The 26,340-nt window shown below is 43.4% G+C and overlaps 1 protein-coding gene across 1 annotated transcript in view; it reads right to left on the bottom strand.

The window, feature by feature from the left end:
- Positions 1-21,574, bottom strand: part of LOC149315998 (ethanolamine kinase 2-like) — a 36,383-nt gene extending 14,809 nt beyond the window's left edge. Inside the window, exons 1-3 of the mRNA XM_089514594.1 lie at positions 21,366-21,574; positions 9,519-9,778; positions 4,896-5,033 (exon numbers count right to left, since the gene is read on the bottom strand). Coding sequence (XP_089370720.1) covers positions 4,896-5,033; positions 9,519-9,778; positions 21,366-21,566 — 599 coding nt within the window. The 5' untranslated portion in view covers positions 21,567-21,574. The remainder of the gene's footprint in view (positions 1-4,895; positions 5,034-9,518; positions 9,779-21,365) is intronic.
- Between the last annotated feature and the right edge of the window lie 4,766 nt (positions 21,575-26,340).

Below are 26,340 nucleotides of genomic sequence, written 5' to 3'. Positions count from 1 at the left end.
ATTTCAAATATCAAACCTTGATTTTCCATTTTTTAAAAGGGACACCATTTTGCTATGTCATTACATTTAATGGGACTTGAGCATACACGGATTTTGTTATACACGGGGGATCTTGGAACCAAACCCCAGCGTATAACAAGGGTCCACTGTACTTTACCTCCACCCACAGAAGTTCCTGATCCGTACTGAAGACCACATCAAGGGTATTACCAGCACAATGCGTTGGACCCGAGACTAATTGGGACAGGCCCATGGCTGCCATGGAAGTCATGAACTCCCGAGCTGCACCTGTCATCTCTAGTGAGCTGGCCTCGAAGGGGATGTTGAGGTCCCCAGGACAAGAAGCCTGGGAGACTCCAGCACCAGCTCCGAGACCAGCTGTGTCCGCTCAGCCAGGGAGTCTGTTAGGCAACGGGGTAGACGGTAGACTAACAGAATCCCTAGACTATCCCTAGCCTTCAGGGTCAGGTAGATACACTCGAAGTGATCTGTTTTCCGGATAGGTCTCCTGGTCAGGGTGAAGATAGATTTATGGACCAAGGACACTCGTCCCCTCGCCCACTTTCCCTCACTTGCTCCTTGACGGTGTACCTGGCTGGGAGGGCCTTTGCCCAGGTCACATTACTATCCTCTCCCAGCCAGGTTTCTGTAAAGCAAGCCAGGTCAGCATTTTCATCCTCTAAAGGATCATAAACTATGTGGGATTTATTCTTAACTGACCTGGCATTGCCAAGGAGCAATGTCAGGGTCTGTGGTGTGGTTGGGTCAACCCTCGGTTCTTTTGGGGTAACAGGGTGAGTGGAAGGCGAGATAGATTTCAGGCATCGATCTCATCTTCCCTTGTACTTCCATGTTTTATTATGTTTTTTGGTCTTTGGCAGGGGAGACTCCCACGCTTCTTGCAACGCGACAACCGTCAGCCTGCTGTCCCTCAGGCCAACCAGGCACCTCCACGGATATTGGCCGGTCCATGGAGGAACAGAGGGCAAGCGCCAGGGATGGCCAGGGCTGAGGGAGCAAGGATACACCGAACGGCCATCCAAGGGATCAACAATGCCTCTGCTAGGCCCAAGAGTGCCTCTGCTGGAACCTGCTCCACATTTCTCCAGTGGAGTACAACTATCCCACCAAGACCGAAGAGTGCACCAGCGCAGATGTGCACGGGGGTGTTTCCCCAAAACCATTTACAGCCTCAGGAGTTGTAGTCTTCCTTCTTTTTCCTCCTCCTCTCTCTTCCTCCTTCCTCCTCCTCCTCTCTGTTTTCCTCTTTCCTCTTCCTCCCCTTCTTCCTTCTCTGCTTCCTTCATCTCTCTTTCTCTTCCTTCCTCCCCTTTCCTCTTCTTCTCCTCCCTCTTCCGTCTCCCTTTCCCCTTTTTCCTCCTCTTCTTCCTTCCCTCCTTCCTCCTTCTTTCCTATTCTTCTTCCTCCCTCCTAGTCCTTCATCCTCCTCCTTCCTTTTCCTCCTTTTCTTCCTTCTCTTCCTTTCCTCCCCCTTCTTCTTCCTTTCCCCTTTTTCCTCCTCCTCTTCCTTTTTTCCTCCCCTCCTTCCCCCTTCCTCCATCTCTTTCCTATTATTCTTCCTCCTCCTCCTCCTTCCTTTTCCTCCCTTTCTTCCTTTTTCCTCCTCCCTCTTCTTCTCGTTCCTCTTCCTCCACTTTCCTCTTTTTCCTCTTCTTCCTCTCTCTTCCCTCCGAAGAGAGAGGTCTGGCGGAGGAAAGGCCGCGAGGGAGCCCAGGACAGCGGCCTGCCAGGTCCTGGGTTCCATCACAGCCCTCCCTCCGCCAGACCTCCCTCCAGAGATAGAGGTCTGGCGGAGGAAAGGCCGCGAGGGAGCCCAGGACGGCGGCCTGCCAGGTCCTGGCCTCCATCGCGGCCTTTCCTCCGCCAGACTTCCAATCAGTGGCAGGACTGGGCTGGGGCCGGTCCCAAGGCCTCGTCGGGCTGGATCTGGGCCGCGGGCCATAGTTTGCCGACCCCTGATCTAAAGGATAAAAGGTTGCTTATCCATTTCTATGGGCTTGACATACTTCCATTCTTCAGTCTTGAATTTATTTACTCAAGCAAGAGAATGATCAGAGGCTGGTACCATCTCAAAGTGAGAAGAGCCTCTTGATATTTAGGGATTCTTCGCTCACCTCAGTTTATATCTTAGGAAAGATGACTGCCAACAGGAGCATTGCCATTACTCCCTGGATGCTTCCAAACAGACAGCTCCAAGCACAACCAATCAAAAGATACAGTATAGCCATTCCATCTTTTATTCCTCAATGAATATTTTTTGCGGCAAGATTGAATACAGAAATAACGGGAAAACATTGGACAAGTAAAAGATCAGGATATTTGGAACCCTAGTAAAACTCTGTGAATGGAGTTGGGTGATTATACAATAAAAACTTCCTCCAAAAGGACCAGTTTTATAGTAAGATTTGAAACTCAACAGATGCCTAAAGTGACTTTACACTGTAGCCCAAGGATAGGCAAGATGGCATGCTTGGAATAACCTAGGTACATTTTTCCTGTGTAAACCAACCCCCCAAAAAACAAGTTCTCAAGTTTGTCCTCTTCTGTGAGCAAGGTCTGTTAAGGCAAAGTGTGGCTCTGCAGGAGTCCTCAACATTTTTAGGCCAATGGACAAATTTTGAATTTGGAGGACTCATCACAAAATGGCTTCTATGAAAGGGGTAATTTGCTAAATTGCATTGGTGGAATCCTCTGATCACAAAACACCCCAGAAATAAAAGGGGAAAAAACTGGTGAGGTTAGGAGTTTCCCAAGTACCTAAGTACAGGATTTCAGGTTGTCCTTCATACAGTATGTTAAAACACATGTGCTGCCTTTCCTTCCTAAGGATATTTCTGGGCGCACATAGATTCCAGAGCAGGATCTGGGGGATGTGGGAAATGAAACTGGCAGGTAGGTGCTGTTTAACACCCAAGCTAAAACTATTAAGGAAAAAAAAAAGGAAAAAAAATAGGGGACTTTGGTAGGTGCAACTACACTTAGGAAATATCACTTTCTAACTATAGAAAGATCAGAGACAGGTATGACCAATCTTGACCTTGAATAGCTTTAGAATGTACACTGATTTGGGGGATTATAGACAAGAGGTGAGTTACCATGATATATGGGTACTGGATATTCATTATTGCTGTTGTTGTTAATGTGGCCATTCACTGGTGGATAGGATGGAACTTGGGAGGTATAAACTAATAAAAAGGCCTACAATCTTTCCAAACACGAGATTAATTTTCACTCGCCATTTGAACAGTGAGCCTGCCTTGATCTTTTTTAATCCTATATAATTTTACTTTATAACTATATTTATTTATACCACCCTGTCTTGCTCCTTGTTTCCCTGCTTCCTTCTTCAAAAGGTAGGTGTAATACTGCTGATGGAAAATGGTAAGTCAAGACTTGATCCTATCAGCTAGTTAACCTAGCCAATGGCCTATGTAAGCTTTGCGTGTGTGTGCATACCTTCAAGTTGCCTGTCAATTTATGGCAACTCCATGAATTTCATAGGGTTTTCTTAGGCAAAGGAATATTCGGAGGTGGGTTTGCCAGTTTGTTCATAAGCAGCTATTATTTTCAAGCTATCTACACAAGGCACTTCACAATTATAGCACTATGATTCCACTTTAACTGCCATCATTGCATTCTATGGAATCCTGGGTTTTGAAGTCTGGTGAAGTAGCAGACCTCTTTGGCTGGAACCATAGCAGTTAAAAGTGGAATCACAGTGTCTTAACTGTGTAGCATGGAACAACTCCAGGTTTAATGCATGTCAAATGTAATCTGAACTGCACTAAGCATGGGACCTTCCCCCTTTTGTACTGCTAAACTACTGAGTGTAGTATGGCACAGCCAAACATAACATTAGACCCACAGGTTAGAATGTGTGTTTCTACAAAGCAGTGCTAGCTATACCTAAGTTTCTATAAACAAGGTTCCACATTGAATTTGCCTGTTTTAGCACTGTTTCCAAAGTGCCAGGATCAATTTAAAAAAACAAACAAACACTAAAACTGCTGGAAGGCCTATTAAAAACAACAATAACTGAGCTGGGGCATTATGCTAATACAACAGCATACTTTCTTGGGGCATTATGTTAATACAGCTAGACATTAAACTAGCATGGTTGTTGGCTAGAAAGTATGCCATGCCAACTTAAGCAAAGTTTCCTACCCAGGCTGTTCAGTGATTGCTGAACAGAACCTGGATGTAGCTCTACCTCATTCTAAATGGACACTGATGGCTGCACAGGAAGAGCTCTCTTACTCTGCCACCTTCACCATACTTCTCTAGCCAGCATGAGCACATCTTCAAAGACAATGGCTTTAAAATACATTTTATACTGACTATCAAAAGGTTAATATATACACTTATTTTAAAGAGAAGAGCTGCTTACTTTGGAACAGCTTCTGGAAGCTTGCCAAGTTGAATTCTGAATTTTCTTGTACCACTCCAAAATCTAACCTAATCTGCATCACAGCCTCCAACTCACCATCTGTTTTGAGCTCGAATGACCAAGTTGTCATTCTAAATCAGAGTATTCAAAAAAAAAAAAAAAAAAAGTGTCCTGGTTTTTGGCATCAGGCAGGATGACCTGCCCCTTCATTGCCTGCTTACCTTATAACAGGAAAGCATCAACCAAACAGAAAGGTTAGGTTTTAATGGTGGCCTATGATACATTAACAACTGCTCTTCTGTGATGTGATTTTTATTTTAAAAAATTAGCAGTACTGAGTTCTCTCTTTCTACATTAATTGTTTGGCCAGATATGTTGCATGTTATGCTTACATAATAAGCACAACATAATAATAAAACCCTTTTCGATAACTAATGTCTTCAACTGGAGATAAGCTTTCAATTTGCTTTTGTCGTCGTTGTTTTACCTGGGATTTGATGTTGTTCTGGCAAATTCAGTTTTCACGAGGTTAAAGTACTTGTACAGTCTGTGCCATAGGCAGGGCTTGGGGAGACTTCCATTGGTGTGAATCCTGTGCATTTTAGCCATCTCCTGGGCTACCAGCCTACAACAAAACAGAAAGACAAAGCTGTTCAATGGCCTTGCATCGCTTTCATTGGAAACCTTTGCTCTAGAAAACAGCAAACCCAGACTAAAACTAAAGTCAAATGACCATTCAAAAAATCCAGCCTGATTCTACTTTGCATATTTTGATCTTTTGTTTTAAACTGTTTCATCGTTTTGCCTATGAAAAGATTAAAATCTCCCTCATGTATGCTCTACTGAAGCTGTGCATATAAGATATGATTTGCTCTATCTAACCCACCACTGTATATGGCTCAGTGTAGTGTAGTAGTTCCACATGTGGACCTTTGTTAGATTAAGCCATATATACCACCCAGACTTACCGCGTAACCTCTAAAGCACCAACCATCACAGTCAATCTGAGCCTTGTAGGGTGTGGGAATGATCAGAGAAGAGTCTGGTTATGTCTCTAAAGCCAAACATGAAACAATTACAGCAGTGCTGGGATTGGAAGGGTCCTCCAGAGCTCTCATTGCCAGAGACATGGCCAAACACTTCTTTGATCCTTGTAGTCTCTTCCAACTCTATGATTTAACTGTCACGACTCCATCCCACAGAATCCTAGAATTTCTAGTTAATGAGGTACTTAGGATTCTGTGTCAGAGAGCTTTGATGCTATAGTTTAAAAAGTGGACTAGAGCTCTCTCGTGGCAGTAGTAACTACTGTTGGCCTTCCGTATCCACAGATGCTTTATCCATGGATTCAAACATGATTCAATACAGGGACATAGCCAAGGGAGGGGGGGTTCTTGGGGTCCGGACCCCCCCTTCCATTAGAAAAATGAATGGTGCGTGCTGCTGCGCCACTTATAATGGTGGCACTTAGTCTGGCCCCCCTTCCTAAAATCCTGGCTACGTCCCTGTTCAATATATATATAAATTCCAAAAAGCAAACCTTGATTTTGGCATTTTATAGAAGAGTCACCATTTTACCATCCATTGTATTTGATGGGAGTTGAACATCCACATATTTTGGTATCCACAGGGGTCCCTGAACCAAACCACAGCAGATACCAAGTGCTCACTGTTTTTTGGACATCCAAACATGGTACATATGAGCTAGGAAATTGGAATTTCATGTTCTTCTGCCAAAGAAGAGCATCTCTAAATTTGAGCATATAGATTTTGTAGCTCAACTGCATAGGGCAGCTGCATAAAAGAAGTTTTCAACTACATAAATACTTCTTTAACATATGGGAATATTTTTCAGAGCAGAAGCCAAAATTCCATTTTGGGGCAGTTGCACTCCAGCAGTGAGCAGGGCTAAGGTCGCAGGAAGGGGCCAAGGACAGAGCAAATGGGAACAAAGTGAGCAAAAGTGAGCAGGGTCAGATATAATTCTGGCCATTCTCTTACCAAGCATATAAAGTACAGTTCAGTTCTATCAATCTTTGTTCAAAATTGGTGCAACAGTTTTTGTTTTTGCTTAAAAAGAGTGAAACAGTAAACAAGGGATAAATGAAGCACAAGACCCCCATGAAAGTGGAAAAACCAGATTAAAAAAACACTATTCTTTTTTTACCAGATCTAGGAATCTCCTCCAGGGCAATTCTATGGTCAATATCTTGTTGACCATGAAATTGTGCTGGAGGACCCACAAATAACTAAAGTAGTGTACTCTCTAGGAATCTCTAGCTCTTCCAGCATGGCTTTTGATGGAAGTTGACCACAGAGTCATGCTGGAGGATCTTGAGATTCCTAGAGAGAACATATTAATTAAATCCATGAATAATCAAATCTGCAGAAGTCAAAGCCGCAAACTTGGAGGGCCAACTGTACAACTCACGGGTGCATGAAGCCCCAAGGTCAAAATGTTTTGTGCTAAAATGGCCCCAACAGCCTCATGTGGGATATTTCGCTATATGGGGGGAGAGGGGATTTAGATGCAGGAGAAGCACATTTTAACAAAACAGGAAGTGGCCCAAAGTCACTTCCTGTTACAAAAAACTACTTCCCTGCACTTACAAATAAGGTGGACAAAGTACAGCCCCTGGATCACCTCTTTTAAAAATACTGACACTGTGGCTTTCAGCTACTGTTTGTTATGATTGTACTTACTCTCCTCCTGTCCGTAGTGAACAGGGTAATCAATATCATCATCATTGTCATAATCAATAGTATCACAGTAAATATATTAAAGTCAATTTAAGTAATGTTTCATTTATATATGAATATTAATTTAATAATAATAAATTATGAATAGAGGAAATTGCATTTGTTAATGAATGGAGGCATCTTTGTTTATTAATTAATGAAATTAGTCCTTCGAAATACTAATTAGTCAAGTATAAGTTGGGAGAGAATCTTATTACTAATAAGGAATGTGCTGTAAAACTAGCATTTAGATATAAAAATAAAATATGCATGGAAAAGCTGCTCCTTTTAAGTGCTTTTATTTCATTTTAATAAGTCCCTTAGGTCCTTCCCGTTGGGCTACCACCATTTGGATTACAGCCTTGGAAGATTTGCTTCATCTGAGAAGTGCCTCTCTGGGACCACAGAAGTTGCCCATTTTTGCTACAAATTCTGTAACAGGAAATTAGGCAACAGGTGTCTTGCCTACACAGCACAGCACTGCTCAGTTCTGTGCAAGTTATTTAAACTTTAAATACCTTTAAATACCCTCTTCGTTCTAAGTGCAGATTAGAAGTTACAGGAGAAGATGTTCATAGGCCAGACCTTCCTAGGCACTGTATCTGGCTTCTGGTCTATAGGTTCCCCATCCTTGAAATAAGGAAACAGAGAAAGTCCACTGACTACTTATTTTATAAAAATCTTCTGTTGACTCTATCTCAACAGAGGGCTAATGAGGCTCTGTCCCATTAGATAACTAGCAAGCTTGAGAGCGAATCATGTGGCTCTCTACAACTTATCAAGTTAACAGAGAAACCTTCAATAAACTAGTGTCACCCAGATATGCCAGACTACAGCTCCCATCATTCCCAGGCAGCATTGCCATGCTGCCTGGTAATGATATCAGCTTTACTGATAAGAGTACTTCCACCACACTTTGACTTTAGTATGACAGAGCCAACAGGGAGCAGGAGAACTTTCTGTGCAGGAATATATGAAAACACCTTCTTTACCTCAGTCTTCTCCCAAAAGGAGAACAGTGCTCTCAACCTGCGGAAATTGGTACAGATGATACAGTAGGGAAAATGCAGCACAGAATAAAGAGGTAGTACAGAATAATTGATTACTCTAAATGAATTCAAGTCTCCAAATGAACTACATCCAAGGGTATTAAAAGAACTGGCAGAAGAACAACTGGCAATCATCTTTGAGAATTCTCAAAAGAACAGGAGAAGTCCCAGCAAACTGGAGGGGGGCAAATGATGTCCCCATCTTTAAAAAGAGGAAAAAAGAGAACCCAAACAATTACTGCCCAGTCACCCTGACATCAGATTCAGGAATGATTCTTGATGAGATCATTACACAGATAGCCTGTAAACATCTAGAAAGGAATGCCATGATCACTAAAAATCAACATGGATTTCGCAAAAACATGTCATGCCAGGCTAATCTTCTCTCTCTTTTTTAATTCTTTCAAGCTTAGTAGATGAAGGGGTAGCATATCTTGATTTCAGTAAGGCCTTTGACAGAGTCCTCAATGATATGATTGCAAACAAGCTAGAAAATGTGGGCTAGACAGTACAACTGTTACCTGGATTTGTAACTGGTTAACTAACTGAACCCAAAGTATGCTCACCAATGGCTCCTCTTCAACCTGGAGAAAAGTTACTAGTGGGGTGTCACATGGTTTTGTCTTGGGATCAGTGCTATTCAACATCTTTATATGTGACTTAAATGACGGAATAAAGCCCATGCTTATCAAATTTGCAGATGACACCAAATTAGGAGGGGGAGCTAATACCCTCAGAGCCAGTCTGGTGTAGTGGTTTGAGCACTGGATTACACCTCTGAAAATCAGGGTTCAATTCCCTGCTCGGCCATGGAAACCTATTGGGTGACCTTGGAGAAGTCACACACTCTCAGCCCCAGCAAACCCTGGGGTGCGGTAAACTATTCTTCTTTGGAGGTTTTTAGACAGAGGCTAGATAGCCATCTGCCAGGGTTGCTTTGATTGTATATTTCTGCATTGAAGGGGGTTGAAGTGGATGCCCCTTCCAACTACACCTTAGGGTTGCCATAAGTCAGAAGTGACTTGAATGCTAGATCAAAGCTCAGGGGTTGTACATGGAGAAAAACAGCCCATGTTTTGTGATACAGACCATTCTTTCTCTTGCTGGTAATCCTCATACAAATCATTCTTTCCCTTTTTTCTAGGAGTTCCTAGTAGTAGTGAAAAAATGCATAATGAGAATGGTGATGCCAGCAGCAGGGCAACAAGGGTATTTGGAGTGGCCATAACTAAAGCTGGGCAGCCAGTGCAGGCCACAGATTGTGTACTTATGTCTTAGCACAAATGTTCTCCCTGTTGACAATCCTCCCATTCCACACACACCTGAATATATTTGGCTGTCGTATATCTTCTGGCCCCAGAGCTTTCCCTGGCATGAACTCATAGCAATAGCCATTCTCAAAGGTGCAGTAGAGATTAGGTGCACAGCCATGGTCTTGAAGCACTTGGAAATTCCTCAGCTCATTTGCTCGGTCCACAATCAGCTCTGTCTTCCTGCCATAGACTCGTACCAAGACTGCGTCTCTCATGTTCTCATCTGTGAAGCAAGCCATGAGCTTGTTGGTGATGCCTTCAGTGAAGACCTTGGTGAGGAATGAAGAAAGAGGAAACTGTTAGCTTACAGGATGGTGATAGAATTGTGGTGACTGTGGGAAGAGCAGGAGGTAACATTCATTTCATGAGCAGAAAAGGATTTCCCATGTTATAAGCCCAGAAACATGAGCTTGCTAGCCTACAGAAATTGCTTGGAGGAAATTTCATGGGAGCATCACATGGAGATCACAGCAGCAGTGGCAATTGAAAATGTGCTGTTGGGGGGAAGGAGTGGATATGTTGCCCTTCTATTTTTTAAAGTAAGAGCCTCTTCCTCCTACATTCAACTGGATATAGAACTACCACCTCCTCATTTTCCATTATTACTGCACTCTTGAGATCAGGAATCAGCAAATGTGAGCTTCCAGATATCATGGGACTCCAACTCTCCTGTGCCCAAGCCTGAGCCTTAACCAACACAGCCACCAGTGAGGGCTGATGGGATTTGAAGTTCAAACCCCCCTGGACCCCCTGGAAACATTTAAAAAGAGACTTAAAACCTTTCTCTTTTGTCAAGCCTTCCCCCCTGAAGAATGCAGTTTTGTATTTTTGACATCGATTCTCTGCCTTACTCTGGATACGCATGTTGAATGACTGTGTATAGAGTTTTTGTATTATTGGAATTTATTTCTATTTTTATGATATTTTATGAGATTGTTTGTAATGGTTTTAATAGTCTGTAACCCCGCCTCAATCCAATGGGAGAGGCGAGGAAACATAAATAAAATTTATTATTATTAATAAACCAGGAGGGCTACAGCTGATCATTGCATTTTCATGATAATAATTGAATATATTTTAATCTATATTTGACCTGGTATAACATTGCATTCTACCTTGAATCTCAGTTCTGAGACAGAAGGGAGGATATAAATAAAGTGAATAAGGAGGAGTGGGAGGGAAGGTTTATGTCAAAATAACTGTGAAATGCCCCCTAAAAGAAATTTTGAAAAGGAACTAGAAAACATTACTTGCTACATGACAGTAAGCAAACGCATAGGGTGGGGCACATTTTCCACCCTAGTACCCCTCCATTGTGCCACACTGGCATGTTCAACACGCTTGGAAGTACTGTCACACCATTTCCGGCAGCATGCACAGCATGACTGAAAGTAATGTCATGCTCCACAGTTTCATTTTTGGCTAATTTTTGGTTCAAGGGTTTGGGGTCTGTAGGGGTCTGGATGCAAAAGCACTGTATTTTTCAACAGCTCTTATGCATTTTGGACAAAACCTGGGGGGGGAATGGGGGGGAGCAATGATCACATGTGGCATTCTGCCCATGGCCTGCACTTTTCCCACATCTGTGCTACACCAATAGTGTGGTTTCATTTCCATCATTTTGTTGCTCTTGTTATGTAACTTTGTTATGGTCCCTCCCATGATTTGTTACACATTAACTAAGGCCCCATACAGACAGGCCAAATTAAAGCTGCTTCAGGTCACTTTGGAGGTATGCTGTTTAAATGTTGCATGCGTCCTAAGAGTCCGGAAGCCGCACCAAAGTCACAATCTAGCCTAAGGACTGGAGCACAGCTTTGGCGCAGCTTCCGGACTCTTAGGACGCATGCATCATTTAAACAGCATACCTCCAAAGTGACCCGAAACAGCTTTATTTTGGCCTGTATGTATGGGGCCAAAGTTTCACTTAAACTTTGTTACTTCCAAAGTTTGACTATTTCTTATGATCTTTTTTTATTGGCATAGAAAGAAAACATACACCACACAATTTGTGAAGGAATGCACAAGTACAGTGGAACCTCGCCATACGCGGGGGATCCGTTCCGGATCCCGCCGCGTATGGCGATTTCCGCCTATACTCGAGCCCCATTGTAAACAATGGGGCTCGTGCATGGCGGCACGGAGGTTCGTGGGGCGCAACGGGCGCGCGCGCCCATTCAACTGAATGGGACGCGCCGCCCCTTCCGCCCCACGCGTGCCCAGCGGCTTGAGCGCATACGCTCAAAGCCGCTTAAAAAAAGTCCGCGTATGCGGAGGCGCCACTGTATTTCTTTTGCCACAACTACATGGAAAGAAACTGCGGCTCTCAGTTTTGCACATACAAATGTACCATGGAAGTGACCAGATCCTTTTTTCATCAGTACATAAAAATTCTCTCTGAGGCCTAAGATTCTAAAAATAAACATTATCAATTGTCCCTGTCTTTTTCTTCTGGTGCAAACAATGCCCTGCATTTCTTTATTATCATTTCACAACACTGTTTATTTGATCTGAAACTTGAAAACTATGGAAATATATCCATGGGGCAACCCATTTTCACTGTTCATTAGTGCATGCTATTCGGAATTCTTTCAGCATAATATAATGGTTAAGGGCTGTCATGTAGAAGAAGACCAAGATTCAAATCCCCATTCAGCTATGGAATACACTGGTCTTGGCCCAGTTATTCATTTGAAACAGAATGTAATGAATCAACAAATAACATCATTAGCTGCAACTCAGACCTTTTTCTTTTTGTTTTTCTTTCTTTCTTTCTTTTAGTAATGTAGGTGTAACAAAACTTTAAAAGTAATGAAGTGGGAACAATATTATTTGTTACACCTCAAAAGGTAACTGGTAACTCCCCTAACTTTCTTAAGATTACTTATAGATATATGTCAAGCTGATCTTTTCAGATTCTATGCCATCTCCCATTCATTGTAATCATTTTTCAAAGTCAAAGCAAAAGTAACAGGAGATGCAACAACCCAGTGTAGTGGGTTCCTCTTTTTTGTAATGGTGGTTTGAATTCTGGACTATGACTCTGGAGACCAGGGTTCGATTTATAGCTTGGCCATGAAACCCAGTGTGACTTTGAGGAAGTCTCATGCTCTCAGCCTCAGGGAAAGGCAATGCCAAAGCTCTTCTGAAAAAGTCTTACCAATAAAACTCCATGATGGGTTTCACCTTAAGATTGCTATAAATCGGAAATGACTTAAAAGGATACAACAACAACAACAAAGTTTGGATTATTTCTAGTGAGTTATAGAACAAAATACCATTTTAAAGGAACTTCAACCAGTTTGACAGAATTGTTCTGTCATAAAATTTGAATGGGAAGAGGAAAAAAAAAAGAAGTGTGGGAATTTAAGGGGGAAAATAGGCCTTTTGAGATATGTCTCTTACATACTTCTTTATTTTTGAGGCTTGGCAAAGGAGCAGCTGCGGATGGAAATGAAAAAATAAATGGGAAGATGATTATTAGCTACTTTAGCGGTGATGTAGCAATGGCTGAATGAAAGGAAGGGTTATATAATATCGCTGCAATTAGCTCTTGTCCTTTTGACGCTGACAGGGATGATGCAAGTCTAGTTCTAATATTAGAATTGTGTAGATCTATAAATTGAGAAAGCAGTCACAAAGGCTTCCAGTCTACCTTGTTTTCAGTTAGAAAGCTCCAAGGCTTAATGGGCTGGGCAGCATTTGAGATTAACTTCACTGACTAGTAATGGAAAAGTAGAATTCTGGGATGTGCAGTTTAGGGAGGGGCCCTGTATTTAGAATTCTCAGCCAGAGAATTCTAGAGAATCAACAAACTACAAATCCCAGGATTCCACAGGATGTAGCCATTGTAGTTAAACTAGAATTACCTAGTGATATGATTCTGTGTGGAAAGATCCATGGATAGAGGGAATAAGCCTATCCACCTAAGGAGGAAGGCAGGCAAAAGTGTAACAGTGGACAACAGATAGCCCAACTGGCAGCACTCAGAAGAGGCATTCAATCTTGGATCCAGTGGCAATGGGCTAAATGTAGGTGAGAACCATCACAGTGTCCCAGTAAAAGGGGTAATACTACTCAAGAGCAATGTTAAAGGGAGTAGTAACAACCCCAGTGCAATTGCATTTATTTTTAAAGCAGAGGTGGGAAACATACTCCCCATATGCTATTGGGCTGCAACTCCTTAAGACCTAGCTAGGACAAGCAATGGTGAGGGACATTGAGAACTGTAGTCCAACAACATCTGGAGGGACGTGTATTCCTCACTCTTTGTTTTAAAGTAAGTTTTTCAAGGAACATTCTGCAATGAAAAATATAATAGGGGAAACAAAAACAACATATAAACAAGCCTGGAATAATAGTTCACAGAAGTATCTTCCCTACTTCAAATAAGTGAATACCCAAAGAAATCATGACAAAGAGTTTGACATTGCAGAAAAACAAAAACATAAGGTTTCACAGCAGAAGTTGTGAGGGGGATTAATCTCTCTGAATCTCAAGGATGACCAGTGGAGGATACTGGATGTTGTAGTCTAAAAAGGAACCCAAGCTCTGTTCCAGAGACATAAACAAATAAATACATGAGTGCCACTGGAGTCCAAGATCAATGGAGACATCTCTACTGAGGACGCCTATGTTGCCATTTTGATGCCTTCTCACAGATGGACAAAGGATTTTGTTCTGTCTTCCTCGTAACTTGGCTGGCTGCCTCAGTGTTTGAAATTCTCTTTTCCCTCCAGCCATTCTTGTTTCAAAAGCTCAGTGACAACCTTGCACATTCTGTTTTTGCATCCTGTGTATGTACTCTAACCACTACTTTTAGGAGGACAGCATTACAAGGACTGTCCTCAGGCACTTAGCCAAGGCTGGGCAGACTTCAAGCTTGTGGAATTAACTTTGCTGTAGTTGCTGTCTTTTACCCTAATGCTCAGGTCCATCAGCCAGAACCAGCTTTAAAAAAGAAGGCTCAGTCATGTGGATGTTCACTAGGACTTAAGGAATACAGTGTCCATGAGCACAAGATCATTCTAGGAATTCGTGATCAGTAGCAGAACCAAGCTTAAATTTTTTTTGTTGGAAAAAAATAAATTCATGGTCTCACCACTTCTTCAGCAACATAATTCTGGGCAATGGTGATGGGGGCATAGCTTTTAGTTCTTGTTCTTTGTTGTCAATTGGTAGTCAGAAACAGAGGCTGAAAAATGCTACTTTTCTGGACTATATCACCCAGCCTTCTCCTGCTAACATAACCACTGGCCATACCAGCTGGAAGATTTTGGGAGTTGCAGTAGTTTTTCCAACTTCTCATTTGAAACCCTTGCTAATCTACAGCAAGCCATACAGAAATCTACCTGTGGTTCCTTTTTTTCCACACTTCAGCATGACCAAGAAAGAGGAGGACCCCAGGAAGGAGGAAGAGGCCAGAAGTTGGGAAGAGGCTGACTCTACTATCAAGCATTGAGGCACTGACTGCCACTTCAGAAAAGGCCAAGTGGGGAGAGAAGATGACTGGTTAATACGAAATCGAAGGCTTTCTTGGCCGGCATCCATTGTTTTTTGTGGGTTTGTCGGGCTATGTGGCCATGTTCTAGAAGATTTCAGGAAGAAAATCTTCTAGAACATGGCCACATAGCCTGAAAAACCCACAAAAAACTATGACTGGTTAAAACTGTTCCTTTCTCAAACACTTCCACAATTGTACTCCTCTGATACTCCTACAAGGCAATGACCTGAACTCTGGCTTTGCTATGACCTGTTCTTTACTATAAAAGCATATTAAGGTTTTCTTCCTCTAGCCCTGATAGGATTATTGATATTTATCCCCTCCCTTGCATACCTTGACATGATTTTAGCAGCTTAGTTATCAATCTTCCATTGCCTTAGGCAAATATTCTCTTTGTTGTGTAATGTGCATGCTTTACTAGCCTTTCAAAGTCTTTCCTGGTGACACCAATCTCTCAGTTACTATTTGCCTAAAAGTCTTCTTTCTCCCTTCTGTCCTAACCTGCTTGCAATAGCCCAAGGCCACACATTTAATGGCTTGTAAGACTGTTCTACTGCAAAATGATACAGGTAACTGTATCACACCTAGTATCAGTTCTTGTGATTAAGCAAGGAATATGTGGTTCATTTCCACAACATTTTCAGAAACCATCAAGGCACTCTGTTCAGCTCCCAGTAAAAGTTCCACTGCATTAATAATTCCATCCTTAACACAGATTCCTCTCCTGCCATTTCCACAAGACTCTCTCCCTAGCTGCATCTATTTCCACCCCCTCCTACAACTTAATTTGCAACTACACTTAAGCATGTGTAATGGAACTGGACTGTGATTCCCTGTTCACCTTCCCCATTGTCCCCTGTTCTTTTCTAGGGATTTTAGATTTTAAATTCTAGTGTAAATGTCAAATTTTAGATTTTTAAGCTTCTCAGGGGAGAGACCAGGGTGGCCATCTTTAAAGCTGTATAGAGGAGGAATGCAAACATCGACTGCTGAAATCCCCCTCTTCCATTCTATTAAAGGTAGAGGGCCTTTGCCCTCTTTTTCATGTGACCACTTTCGCAGTGACCATTCTTCTTGTACAGAACATGGCAAATGATGGTGCTATTTATTTGTCTATTTGATTAATATCCCACATTTCCCCCAATTTGGGACCCAGAGCTTTACTAGCCTTATGGTGCTACATAAATAATACTAAATAAAACAACACCCTCTGGTTGCCTTTCAAGACAAAGAGCCAGGATCGAACCTGCTAAAATGGGGGTGGGCAACTTGTGCTCCCTCCACTCCGACACCCATATCTCTTCTAATTGTGATAGCTATGGGTACTGGGAGTTGCAATCCAGCAATATCTGGGACCACAAGCTGCACATCACTATAGTAAAGGGACTTAAAGGCGGGATACAGACCACCCGAAAAGGGTGGTCTATCTGTGCCTTGTTTTGCTGCGCAAGGGAGCCATAGCGGACAAACCTCGTGGCTCCCTCACACAACAAAAAGAACCCGCAAAAAGCGGGTTCTTTCTGCGGTGCCATTGTGATGTTGCAGTGCGCCAATGGTGCATTCATGGCATCACAATGACACCGGGACGTGCGGACGCTAGGCGTCCGTCACGTCAAAATGGCGGCACCCATGTGTACAGGGCACCACCATTTTGATGCCCTCGTCACATGCTAGGGGTGAGGCACGTATGGGTGGTGCACCCTCGGCCAACCCCTAGCACGTGACGAGGGCACACTTTAGGCCCGTCTAGATGGGATATCAGAGTAATCATGTACATTCTCTTCAAGAATAAAGTCCCATTAAACTTAATGTGACTTATGCCAAGGTTAAGTTTGTAAAAGATTATGCATCAATTATGTTGGGACTAAGCAACTAAGGTTACTACGCTAACACCTAAAGTTTTTCAGTAAATTCATGGGACAGGGAATCTTGATTGGTTCACTGTTTCCCAGCCTGAAGCCCACACTTCCCCCCCCCCCAAACCCTGGCTTGAGTACTGAACCTTTTCTAGTCCTATAACCTCCTACCTCTCTTGCTTTAATCACAATGCCTACCCCCACTCCCATTTTCTCACCTTCACCATTTCTCCATCCTAGCAAATACAAGGCATTGCAGATCTGAAAATGCATCCCTAAAAACTGAACCACTACCCCAAAGCTTAATTGAAAGGGGAGTATTGGGGGGAGGGGGAAGAGATCTACAACTGTATTCTCTAATTATAATCAAATTATGGGCTCCCACTAGCCTTCCAACATAGGTTTAAGGGTACACCCACAAAAAGTTAAGGGGACAGATATCTATACCTCCTTCCTGTAATCTGAGCACCATTCTTGCAGGCATTCAATATACATACAGAATCTCTGCCCCAATGAGCTTACAGCCTAACATTTAGTACTTTGTTTCCTGGTTTTCTGCAGATAACCTTTAGCATTCATTTCCATGCTGTCTATTCTGTTTGATTATACTTGACAATTTATAAATTTGTAATGATCCTTCTGTCACTGAATCCCCATGCTTCCTGGGAGTTTTTTTCACTGAGGACACCCAGCCTAACTGGTCATGCAGACAAGCGTAAGAAATCCATCTCTCACTCCTTCAAATGGGCACTCTTATTTCTATGCAGAATTTGGGATCTCCGTACAGGGATTTGTGTCTTCCTCCCCCCCTCTTTTTTTTTAAGTGGGGAAGGAGGTTGCTATTATAGGTGCCTTCTCAGTGTAAGATTACTACTAAATTTTGTCAGAACTGGGGAAATGTACTTGTTTGGACTACTTTTACCTGAATCCCCCATGCTTATTTGGGGGTCACAACTTTTCCAAGCACTGGGACTTATACCCACTCTCATTTTTCACCACCATGAAATTCAGAAAAACATATTTTAGTCTAATGTCCAGAACACACTGCTGAAATAATCCAGTTTGAGACCACTTTAATAGGCCTCGCTCAGTGCTAGGGAATCCGGAGAACTGTAGTTTATTGCAGCACCAGAGCTCTCTGACAGAGAAGGCTAATAAATATCTCACAAAACTACAGTTTCCAGAATTCCCTAGCACTGAGTCAGGACAGTTAAAGCAGTCTCATACTGGATTATTTCTGCAGTGTATTTTGGACCTATGATACAGTTTTGTATTTCAGTGGATTTTCTTTTTATTGAGCAATATTCTTCTGATAAGGTCAAATATAAAAATTCTCAAAAATAAATATGGGAATTGTTTTGATTGGGTATTTTATTAGGGCTAGCAGCTGCAGCAACTGTTCAGTGCTCTTTCCATTCAGAAGATTCAAGGCAGTTATGAGCACAGAGGTTTATAATCCACCTAGTCCAGGATATGAATCTGTTTAGCTCATAATGCTCATATTACCAACAACAGGGGTAGAAATCATGTGGCCCTTCAGATGTTGTTGGGCTCCCCCTCCCACCAGCATAGCTGATGATGAAGACATCTGGGAGTAAATCTGGAGGGACACACACGTTCCACACCAACTTACAAAGTGAGCATTTCCTTCAAAGTCATTTAGCATGGAGCAGAGTGCATCTCCAAGGCATTTTAAAGCAGGAACAACTGCAGCCCAGGAAGCCGGAGAAATGGTGGAACAGGAACTGGGACCTTCAGAGGCTAACAGAGAAGTGAAACTGGAAAACTTATGGAAGAGGTTGGGAGAGAAAAGACAATTTTTGCTCGATATGAATACTTCTGAATGTGAATTTTCCAAATTGGCAAATAAATAAATACATATATAAATAAATTCTACACCTTTCTGCTTTTTGGAGAACGGGAGATGACTTCACTAAGCCCAATCATACTTGCTCATCAAACCAGACTGTAACTCATGCTTTTTTGCTCTTGGGTAAAAATAGCTTGGCAAAGTCTTTCATTTCAAAGGCAGACACCGACCCCCAAGCCTCCCCCATTCTGCTCAAGAGGACACTGAACAGTATCTACTCTTTTCCCCAGCATAGATGCAAAACAAAGAGGAACAGCCGTTTCTCATGCCTCAATTCAACATCAAAGCAGTTCACTTTGGTAACAAGGGAATAAACTGCTGTCATTTGAAAAGGCAGGTGTAAGTAAAGTGATACTTCGAGTGAAGGCTGGGACACATGTGGCTCTCTTGTTGAGTGACAACTCCTATCATCCTGGATTGTTGTTCATACAGTATGGAGCTGATGGGAGATACCCAGCCACAGCTGGGATTAGCACTTCTGCTTTAAGGGTAGTTAATCACTTCAACAAAGCCAGCTGTACTCTCAAGCACACCTTTCCCAACTTAGCCAGTGCAGAATGTACAGCATCTCAGCTTTATTCAGTGAGCCAGCATGCGGAATTACTTAATGTTGACATGAACAAACTTGCACCCACTCACCTGGTGCAAGAATGTACCTTTAAATCCTTTGAGCCAGGGACTGTGCATTATGCACTTAACAAAGTGGGTCTTTCATCCCAAGTAACCCAGCTCAATCCTGCCATAGGATAAACAGGAGTGGTAAAACAAACATATTTTCCAGATTGGCATTGACCACATATTGGGAAAGGCACCTGTATAGTTCCATCTGTGCCACCTATGGCAAGCTTTATCCTATTGCATTGTGAACACTGGCAGGTGTGACATAAAATGGAATTCTTCTAAGAATTATATAACCTATATATGGTCCCTTTTTGACAACCTCAGAGTTGTCAAAGGATATAGTAACTTCCCACAATCCTGTTTTAATACTGTAGCGTGAGTCAGCAACCTGTGGCCTTCCTAGGAATTTTCAATGAAAACTCCATCAAACCCTAGCCAGCATCGTTTGTGGCCAAGGATTATGGGAACTGTGGTCAAAACATCTGGAAGATGCAAGGTTGCCAATCCCTACTTCTGTGCATTTACAAGTATTGGAAGCAGTGTTTAGAGAAAGCAAGCATGTGTTTACTCTCTCTGAGTGTGAATCATTCTGGGTATGGGCAGCTTATAATTCCCCAGGATTGCCACACAGACTGGCATACATTCTGCACTGATTCTGTGTGCTTTGCAGAGATTGTGCAACCGAGACTAGAAAACAGAGATCCAAAACACTCTGCAGAAATAATCCACTTTGAGACCACTTTAACCGCCCTGGCTCAATGCTAGGGAAGTCTGAGAACTATAGTTTTGCGAGGGCTAAGAAAACCCTGATAGGTTTGCCTTAGGGTTGCCTTAGGGTTGCCATAAGTCAGAAATGGCACACAGCAATGACAACAGACCTTACGCTTGCTCAGAGCCCCTGTTTGTGTTAGAGAGAGAGAATGAATGAATGAATGAATGTGTAAGGCAGAAGCAGCAGAGAAGCTTCCCTTCCCTTTCAAAACCAGAGAGAAAAAGGAAAGCATGGGTGTGCCAGTGCGTGCTGCACATTCAGGCTTTCACCACTCTACGAGAAACCATGTGCTTTATTAACTTTGGTTCTCCACCCCACAGCTATGGGCACAGATTCCTTTACCAGCTTGGCCTCATAGTCCTGGGGGAAGACAGACCCACCCTTGAAGCATCCTAAGGATCCAATGTCACCAAGGGGAAAAGATTCATGGATGCTGTGCCCTGGGTGGGTGGCTGACAGCCCCACTAAATACCTTGGATACCAGGTGCCCAGCGGGGAGGCAAGGAATTGTGAGGGGTGCCCTGATAACATATATAAAAAGATTCCCATTCTGGCCTCAAAACCCATTCAGACCTGAATGTTGGCGAAGAGAGGAGTGGCACCCCATCCACACCGGAGAAGCAATCTGGGTTGAGGCCTCTTTAACTGGCATGGCTTACATATTAAAAAAAGAATGGTACTGTCTGCAGGTGCCAGCCACAGATGCCGGTCAAACGTCAGGAATAAACTCTTCTAGAACATGTGCCACCTAGCCTGAAAAACCCACCTAAGTAAGATCTAAACTCTGGAGACCAGGGTTCGATTCCTGCAACTGGCCATGGAAACCCACTTTGGGCTAGTCACACTCTCTCAGCCTCAGGGGGAAAGGCCATGGCAAGCCTCCTCTTAAGAAACTGGCCCAGAAAACCCCACGAGTCTGCGTCCACGCTGGCTGAAATAACCCAGTTTGGCACCTCTTTAACTGCCCTGGCTCAAGGCTGTGGAATTCTGGGAGTTGGAGCTTGTTGTGGGTGCCAGAAAACGAGTTAAAGCGGGCCAAACCGGGTTATTTCTCCAGTGTGGATGCCGCCAATGACAACGGCACGCCTACTCTGGTGCCCCCCAACAAGCCATAATGCCCAGGACTCCATTGCACTGAGCCATGCCAGTTAAAGCGGGATCAACCCGGATTATTTCTAGAGTGTGGACTAACATTTTTAAAAAGACCTCCTCAACCTCTTGCCTGCTTCTTTACCTTGGTCTTGACTCGCTCGGCCTCCCATTGCGGTCTCAGCTTTCGGATCAACTGCAAAGCCCCCGGCAGGACGTTGGTCTCCTCCACCGCAATGCTGACCCTCTGGACGGCCGGGGGGCTGGGGCTGGGGCTGGGGCTCTGCTCTTCCTCCTCCTCCTCCTCCTCCTCCTCCTCTTCCTCGCCCCCTTCCTCGCCCTCCATGCCTCATAGGCAGCCTCCCTGATGCTGCTGCTGCTGCTGCTGCTGCTGCCGCCTTTGCTCTGTGGAGGGGGAGGGAGGGAGGGAAGGCAAGGCAAGGCGGGCCTCAGCAGCAGGAGGCTGAAGAGGAGGAGGAGGAAGAAGAGGAAGGCTCCCCAGCAGAGGGGCTGGAAGGGTCCCCCCAGCAGAGGAGGGGCTCCATGGGTCCCGCCCCCGATGGCTCCCATTGGAACGTCCGCCCAGGCCCCGATTGTGATGTCAGAGGCAGAATTGGAGCCAGGATGCGACTTCGCCAATCAGAGGCTACCTCCGAGAGGCGTTCGCCTTAGGAGAGCAGGATGCTCTGCTGGTGGTCCATGACTGCGAGATGGAGGACACCTAACCCCCCAGCATTGCTAGGAAGGTAAATGTATGGCTTCTGGGTCAGGCTCGAAGTGGAAGACACGGCCCAGTCCTAGAAGAGTGGATCCATGCTTCTTAAAAGGGAAGACATGCCCCAACAGAAGCACAAACCAGTCCTAGAAATGTAAAGCATTACTTCTTGGTCAGGCTCAGAATGGAGGATATGACCAAACAGAAGCCAAAAACACTCCTAGGAATGTAAATGCATGCTTCTTAAAATGGAGGAGATGGCCCAACTGAAGCCAAGAACAGTCCAAGAAATCTGAATTCATACTTCTTAAAATGGAGGAGACGGCCAAACAGAAGCCAAAAGCATTCCTTGAAATGTAAATTCATGCTTCTTACGCTCAAAATGGAGGAGCAGGCCAAACAGGCCAAACACAGTTCCAGAAATGTAAATCCACGCTTCTTGATCAGGTTCAAAAATGGAGGATATGGCCAAACAAGGCAAAAACACTTGTAGGAATGTAAATTCATGCTTCTTAGGTTCAAAGTAGAGGACATGACCAAATCAAATCCCCAAACATTCCTAGAAATGTGAATTTATGCTTCTTAGTAAGGCTCAGAATGGAGGACATGACCAAATAAAAGCCAACAATGCTCACAGAAGTGTAAATTTGTGCTTCTTAAAATGGAGGACATGGCTAAACCAAAGCCCAAAACCCTCGTAGAAATATAAATTCATACTTAGGCTCAAAATGGAAGACATGGCCAACCAGAAGCCTTACATTCCTAGCAATTTAAATTCATGCTTCTTAGGCTCAAAATGAAGGGCATGGCCAAATAAAAGTCTAAAATTCTCCTAGAAATATAAATTCATGCATCTTAAACTGGAGGATGTGACCAAATAAAAGCCAAAAACACTCCTAGAAATGTAAATTTGTGCTTCTTAGGCTCAGAATGGAGGACATGGCCAAACAGAAGCCAAAAATACTCCCAGAATTGTAAATTTATGCTTCTTAAAATGGAGGACATGACCAAACCAAAGCCAAAAACACTCCTAGGAATGTTCATGCTGCTTAGTCAGGGTTAAAATGGGGACATGACCAAACTGAAGTTCAAATCATTCCAAGAAATGTAAATCCATGCTTCTTAGTCATGCTCAGAATAGAGGGCCTTTGGAATTCTTCCTGGACAAAGGGTTGAAATGGAGAACAGGTCCTGGAAAAGGAGGTCACCCTGAGGTGGTGGTGTTCCTCACTGGTAAAGAACTGGGCACTGCTCTGCTCTCCCAAACCTTTGGTTGCCTGAGATGGAGCAGCAGCAGATGGTGCCCTCCTCTTGAGTGAGGAGGGAAGGTGGCATTGGATACTCCGGCTCAGGCAGCAAAATGGACTGGGTATTGAGGGCCAGCGAGGGGCAGTGGTTTGGGTGTTGGACTTGGATTCTGGAGACCAGGGTTCATTGCTGAGAAACGCAATGGGTGACCTTGGGCAAGTCACACTCTCTCAGACTCAAAAAATGGCCATGACAAACCTCCGCTGAAGAAACTTGCCAAGAAAACCCTGTGATAAGGTCACCATAAGTTGAAAAAGACTTGAAGATGCACAACAGCAACAACAAAAGGCTAATGCCACAGTCCATTTCTGCCCAAAAGCAGATGTTTGGGAAGCAGTGAGGTCAGACCCCCCCCCCCCCCCCTTTAGCATGTCACTAATGATGCCCCTGTTCCTGAAGAGGCTGCCTGCCTCTGCACAATGATAGGGACGGCCCTCCTTTATTAACAGTCCAGGTTGCAGATTAGGTGTAAATACATTGCATGCCAATGCTTTTCCCTATGGAGTAGCCTGCAGGTGTAAGACTCCAGGGCATTATTTTGGAGGTGGCTGCAATTTAATTATAAGCAAGGGAGAAAAATGTCAGTCTCGAGAAAAACAGAATCCTGTGGCTGTTTAGAGTCAGACAAACCTTATGGGCATAGGCTTCTGTGGGCTACATTGTGCTTCATCATTGTTCAGTTATCTTATAACAATTGCTAGTCATTAAGGTGATTTTCATTTTCAAATGAACTGAGAATGTTTACTGGAAAATAAGTTCCACTTGGAATTATTTTTAAGTAAACGTATTTAGATTTCAGCAGCTGTTATAAACTGGGCCTCTGCCACTAGTCAGATGGGTTGTACTTGTAGGGGCTTGTCACACTTAACATTTTTTGCACAGAAAGATTCGCATCTGTCAATCAATTTAAAATCATTTCACCATTGCCACTATATTTTAAGGCAGTGAATCTCTCTGTTTAAATCCAGTCTGAAGTTCCCATTTGCCACTGTTGAGAATCAAAATGCAGGTGCCTCCATTTCGTGAATGGTGGCTGAGCAATCTGAAATGCACTGATAGCTTACTCACACTATCAGAGATGCAGATCATGGCAGTTCTTAAAAAAGGGATCCGGTGCCAAATGTACCAGTTTAAATGGGCTTTTCGGTTGCCTTCCTCTTCCCTGAAAAAAGCACTGAGTACAATTGGTGCAAGTCTGAACGACAGAAAAATAACCCAGTTTCCAAACTGGGCCATTTTGTAGTGTGAATGGGGCCTTAGTCCTTGCTAGCATTAGGGCCAAACCTTAACAGCTGTCCAGTGAAACAGAGTCAATTTATATTAGCTACCTTGTGAGTCAAATTTTGCATAAGTATGGTAGTTTGAGGTTGAGGAAAGAGATGAAGGCTGGGACAGTGAACCTTCCTCTGTTATTTACCTCCATGCACAGCTTTCATAGCTAATGGAAGAGGGAAAATGGGTCACATTTGAACACTTGAGGTTTCTTTGTTTGCTTCCACGCTATAACCCTGGGGTGTCCATCCTCCATCGACCTCATTCTCCACCTCAGCTCAGGTTCCCCAGTGGGGAATTTTATCATCAGCTGAAGATAGTCTAGGTAGAATTAGTTTGGGAGCTCAGTTCTACCATTGGCTGTGAGGGGATGCTGGACTCCATCAATAAAAGGTCTGGAAGCACTCTGCAGCACCATTTCCCACCAATAAAGCTTATGCTATAGCAATAATGCATGTCAGTGTTTGGCACTAGACAGCATAAAAAGCTCTCTTGCGAAGACCTGGAAACATGCCAAATTCTGGAACAGAGCAGCAGTTAAACAGGTATATGATAGGCAAGAATTCAACAGGTGTAGAATATTCTAAGCATGGATTTACAGCATGGAGTGTGTATTGTGGTGTCCAGATATTGTTGGATTGCAAATTCCAACAGCCTAGCTACCATAGCCAGTGGTGAGAAATACTGAGAGTTGTAGCATAATGACATCTGGAGGGACATAACATTCTCACGCCTGATTTACAGCAGAAAAAAAACTAAGGGCCAAAACAGACAGCTGTAAAGGGATGGCTCTATGCCGCCCCTTTGAGCGCTGGATTGTGGCTATGGCAACCACATGCCACAGCCCTGATCCAGCATTTTTCTGGTTCAAAAAGAAGTGGCAAAATGCCACTCTTTTGGGGGGTGGGAAAAAGGCGTCCATTCCGCCACTGCAGCTGCTTTTTGGCACTTCTGTGGCACATCATGTATAAATGCCACACTGCAAAAACACCGTGATGCCATCCACTGTGTGGTCAGCAGGGCGGCATGATGCCGGTTTGGGGGCAGTGTTGGGGTGTGTGCCAGTTATATGCCACGCCACCTCAAAGCCGGCATTTTTTGCCAGGCTGTTTTGGCCTTAAGTTTAACATCTAGCTACCATACAACTATTAAAGGTGAAGTGTCTCTGATACCTTCAGTTCAGGGAGGTTCTAGTCCCGAGTAAAACAGTTATATTGTGATCAGTGCATCTCATCCAATTATAGCTGATGAGAACAAGATTCCAAATTCAGCTTAGCCCAGATAGTCACTATTTCTCATCCTTAGAATCTTGAGGCAGCAACCCTAATATTTCACCTGCCACACTGCAGCTCAGAAATGGAGACAAGATGGGTGGTACAATTAAGTGAGGTGGAGAGAGACAGATATATACTCCATCATCTCTCCAGGATCATTTTTGTCTTGATTCTGAGCAGTCTGTGTGGAAATCTCTCTCACAGTACAATCCTAAAGGTGCCTACTCAGAAGTAAATTCTCAGTTTATTCATTAGTAAGTGAGTAAGTGTGCTTAGGATTGTCTGCTTTATGAAATCTTGAAGCAGTTTAGAAACACATTGCCATTCTGCTTGAGAAAATGAGACCTTAATAATTCAGAGTCACAAAATCTTTGGTGAAAAAAAATATTACAAGCATGTTAAAGGGAGCACCTCATTTGAATCTTACTGATTTGCTTTTCAAACTGAAGTGTGCTTTATTTCTAAGTGAGACAAAAATACTTCTTCCCCAATCACCCAGCTAACTAAACTCATTTGGTTAGCTAAATAAGTGACATAGAGCAACAGGGAGT

This window comes from Sceloporus occidentalis, unplaced genomic scaffold (assembly GCF_023333645.1).
Source record: "Sceloporus occidentalis isolate IW3139 unplaced genomic scaffold, rSceOcc1.0.p SCAF_3, whole genome shotgun sequence".
Lineage (NCBI taxonomy): Eukaryota > Metazoa > Chordata > Lepidosauria > Squamata > Phrynosomatidae > Sceloporus > Sceloporus occidentalis.
The sequence above is the reverse complement of the archived record's forward strand: the minus strand, read 5'-3'. Positions and strand labels throughout refer to the sequence as shown.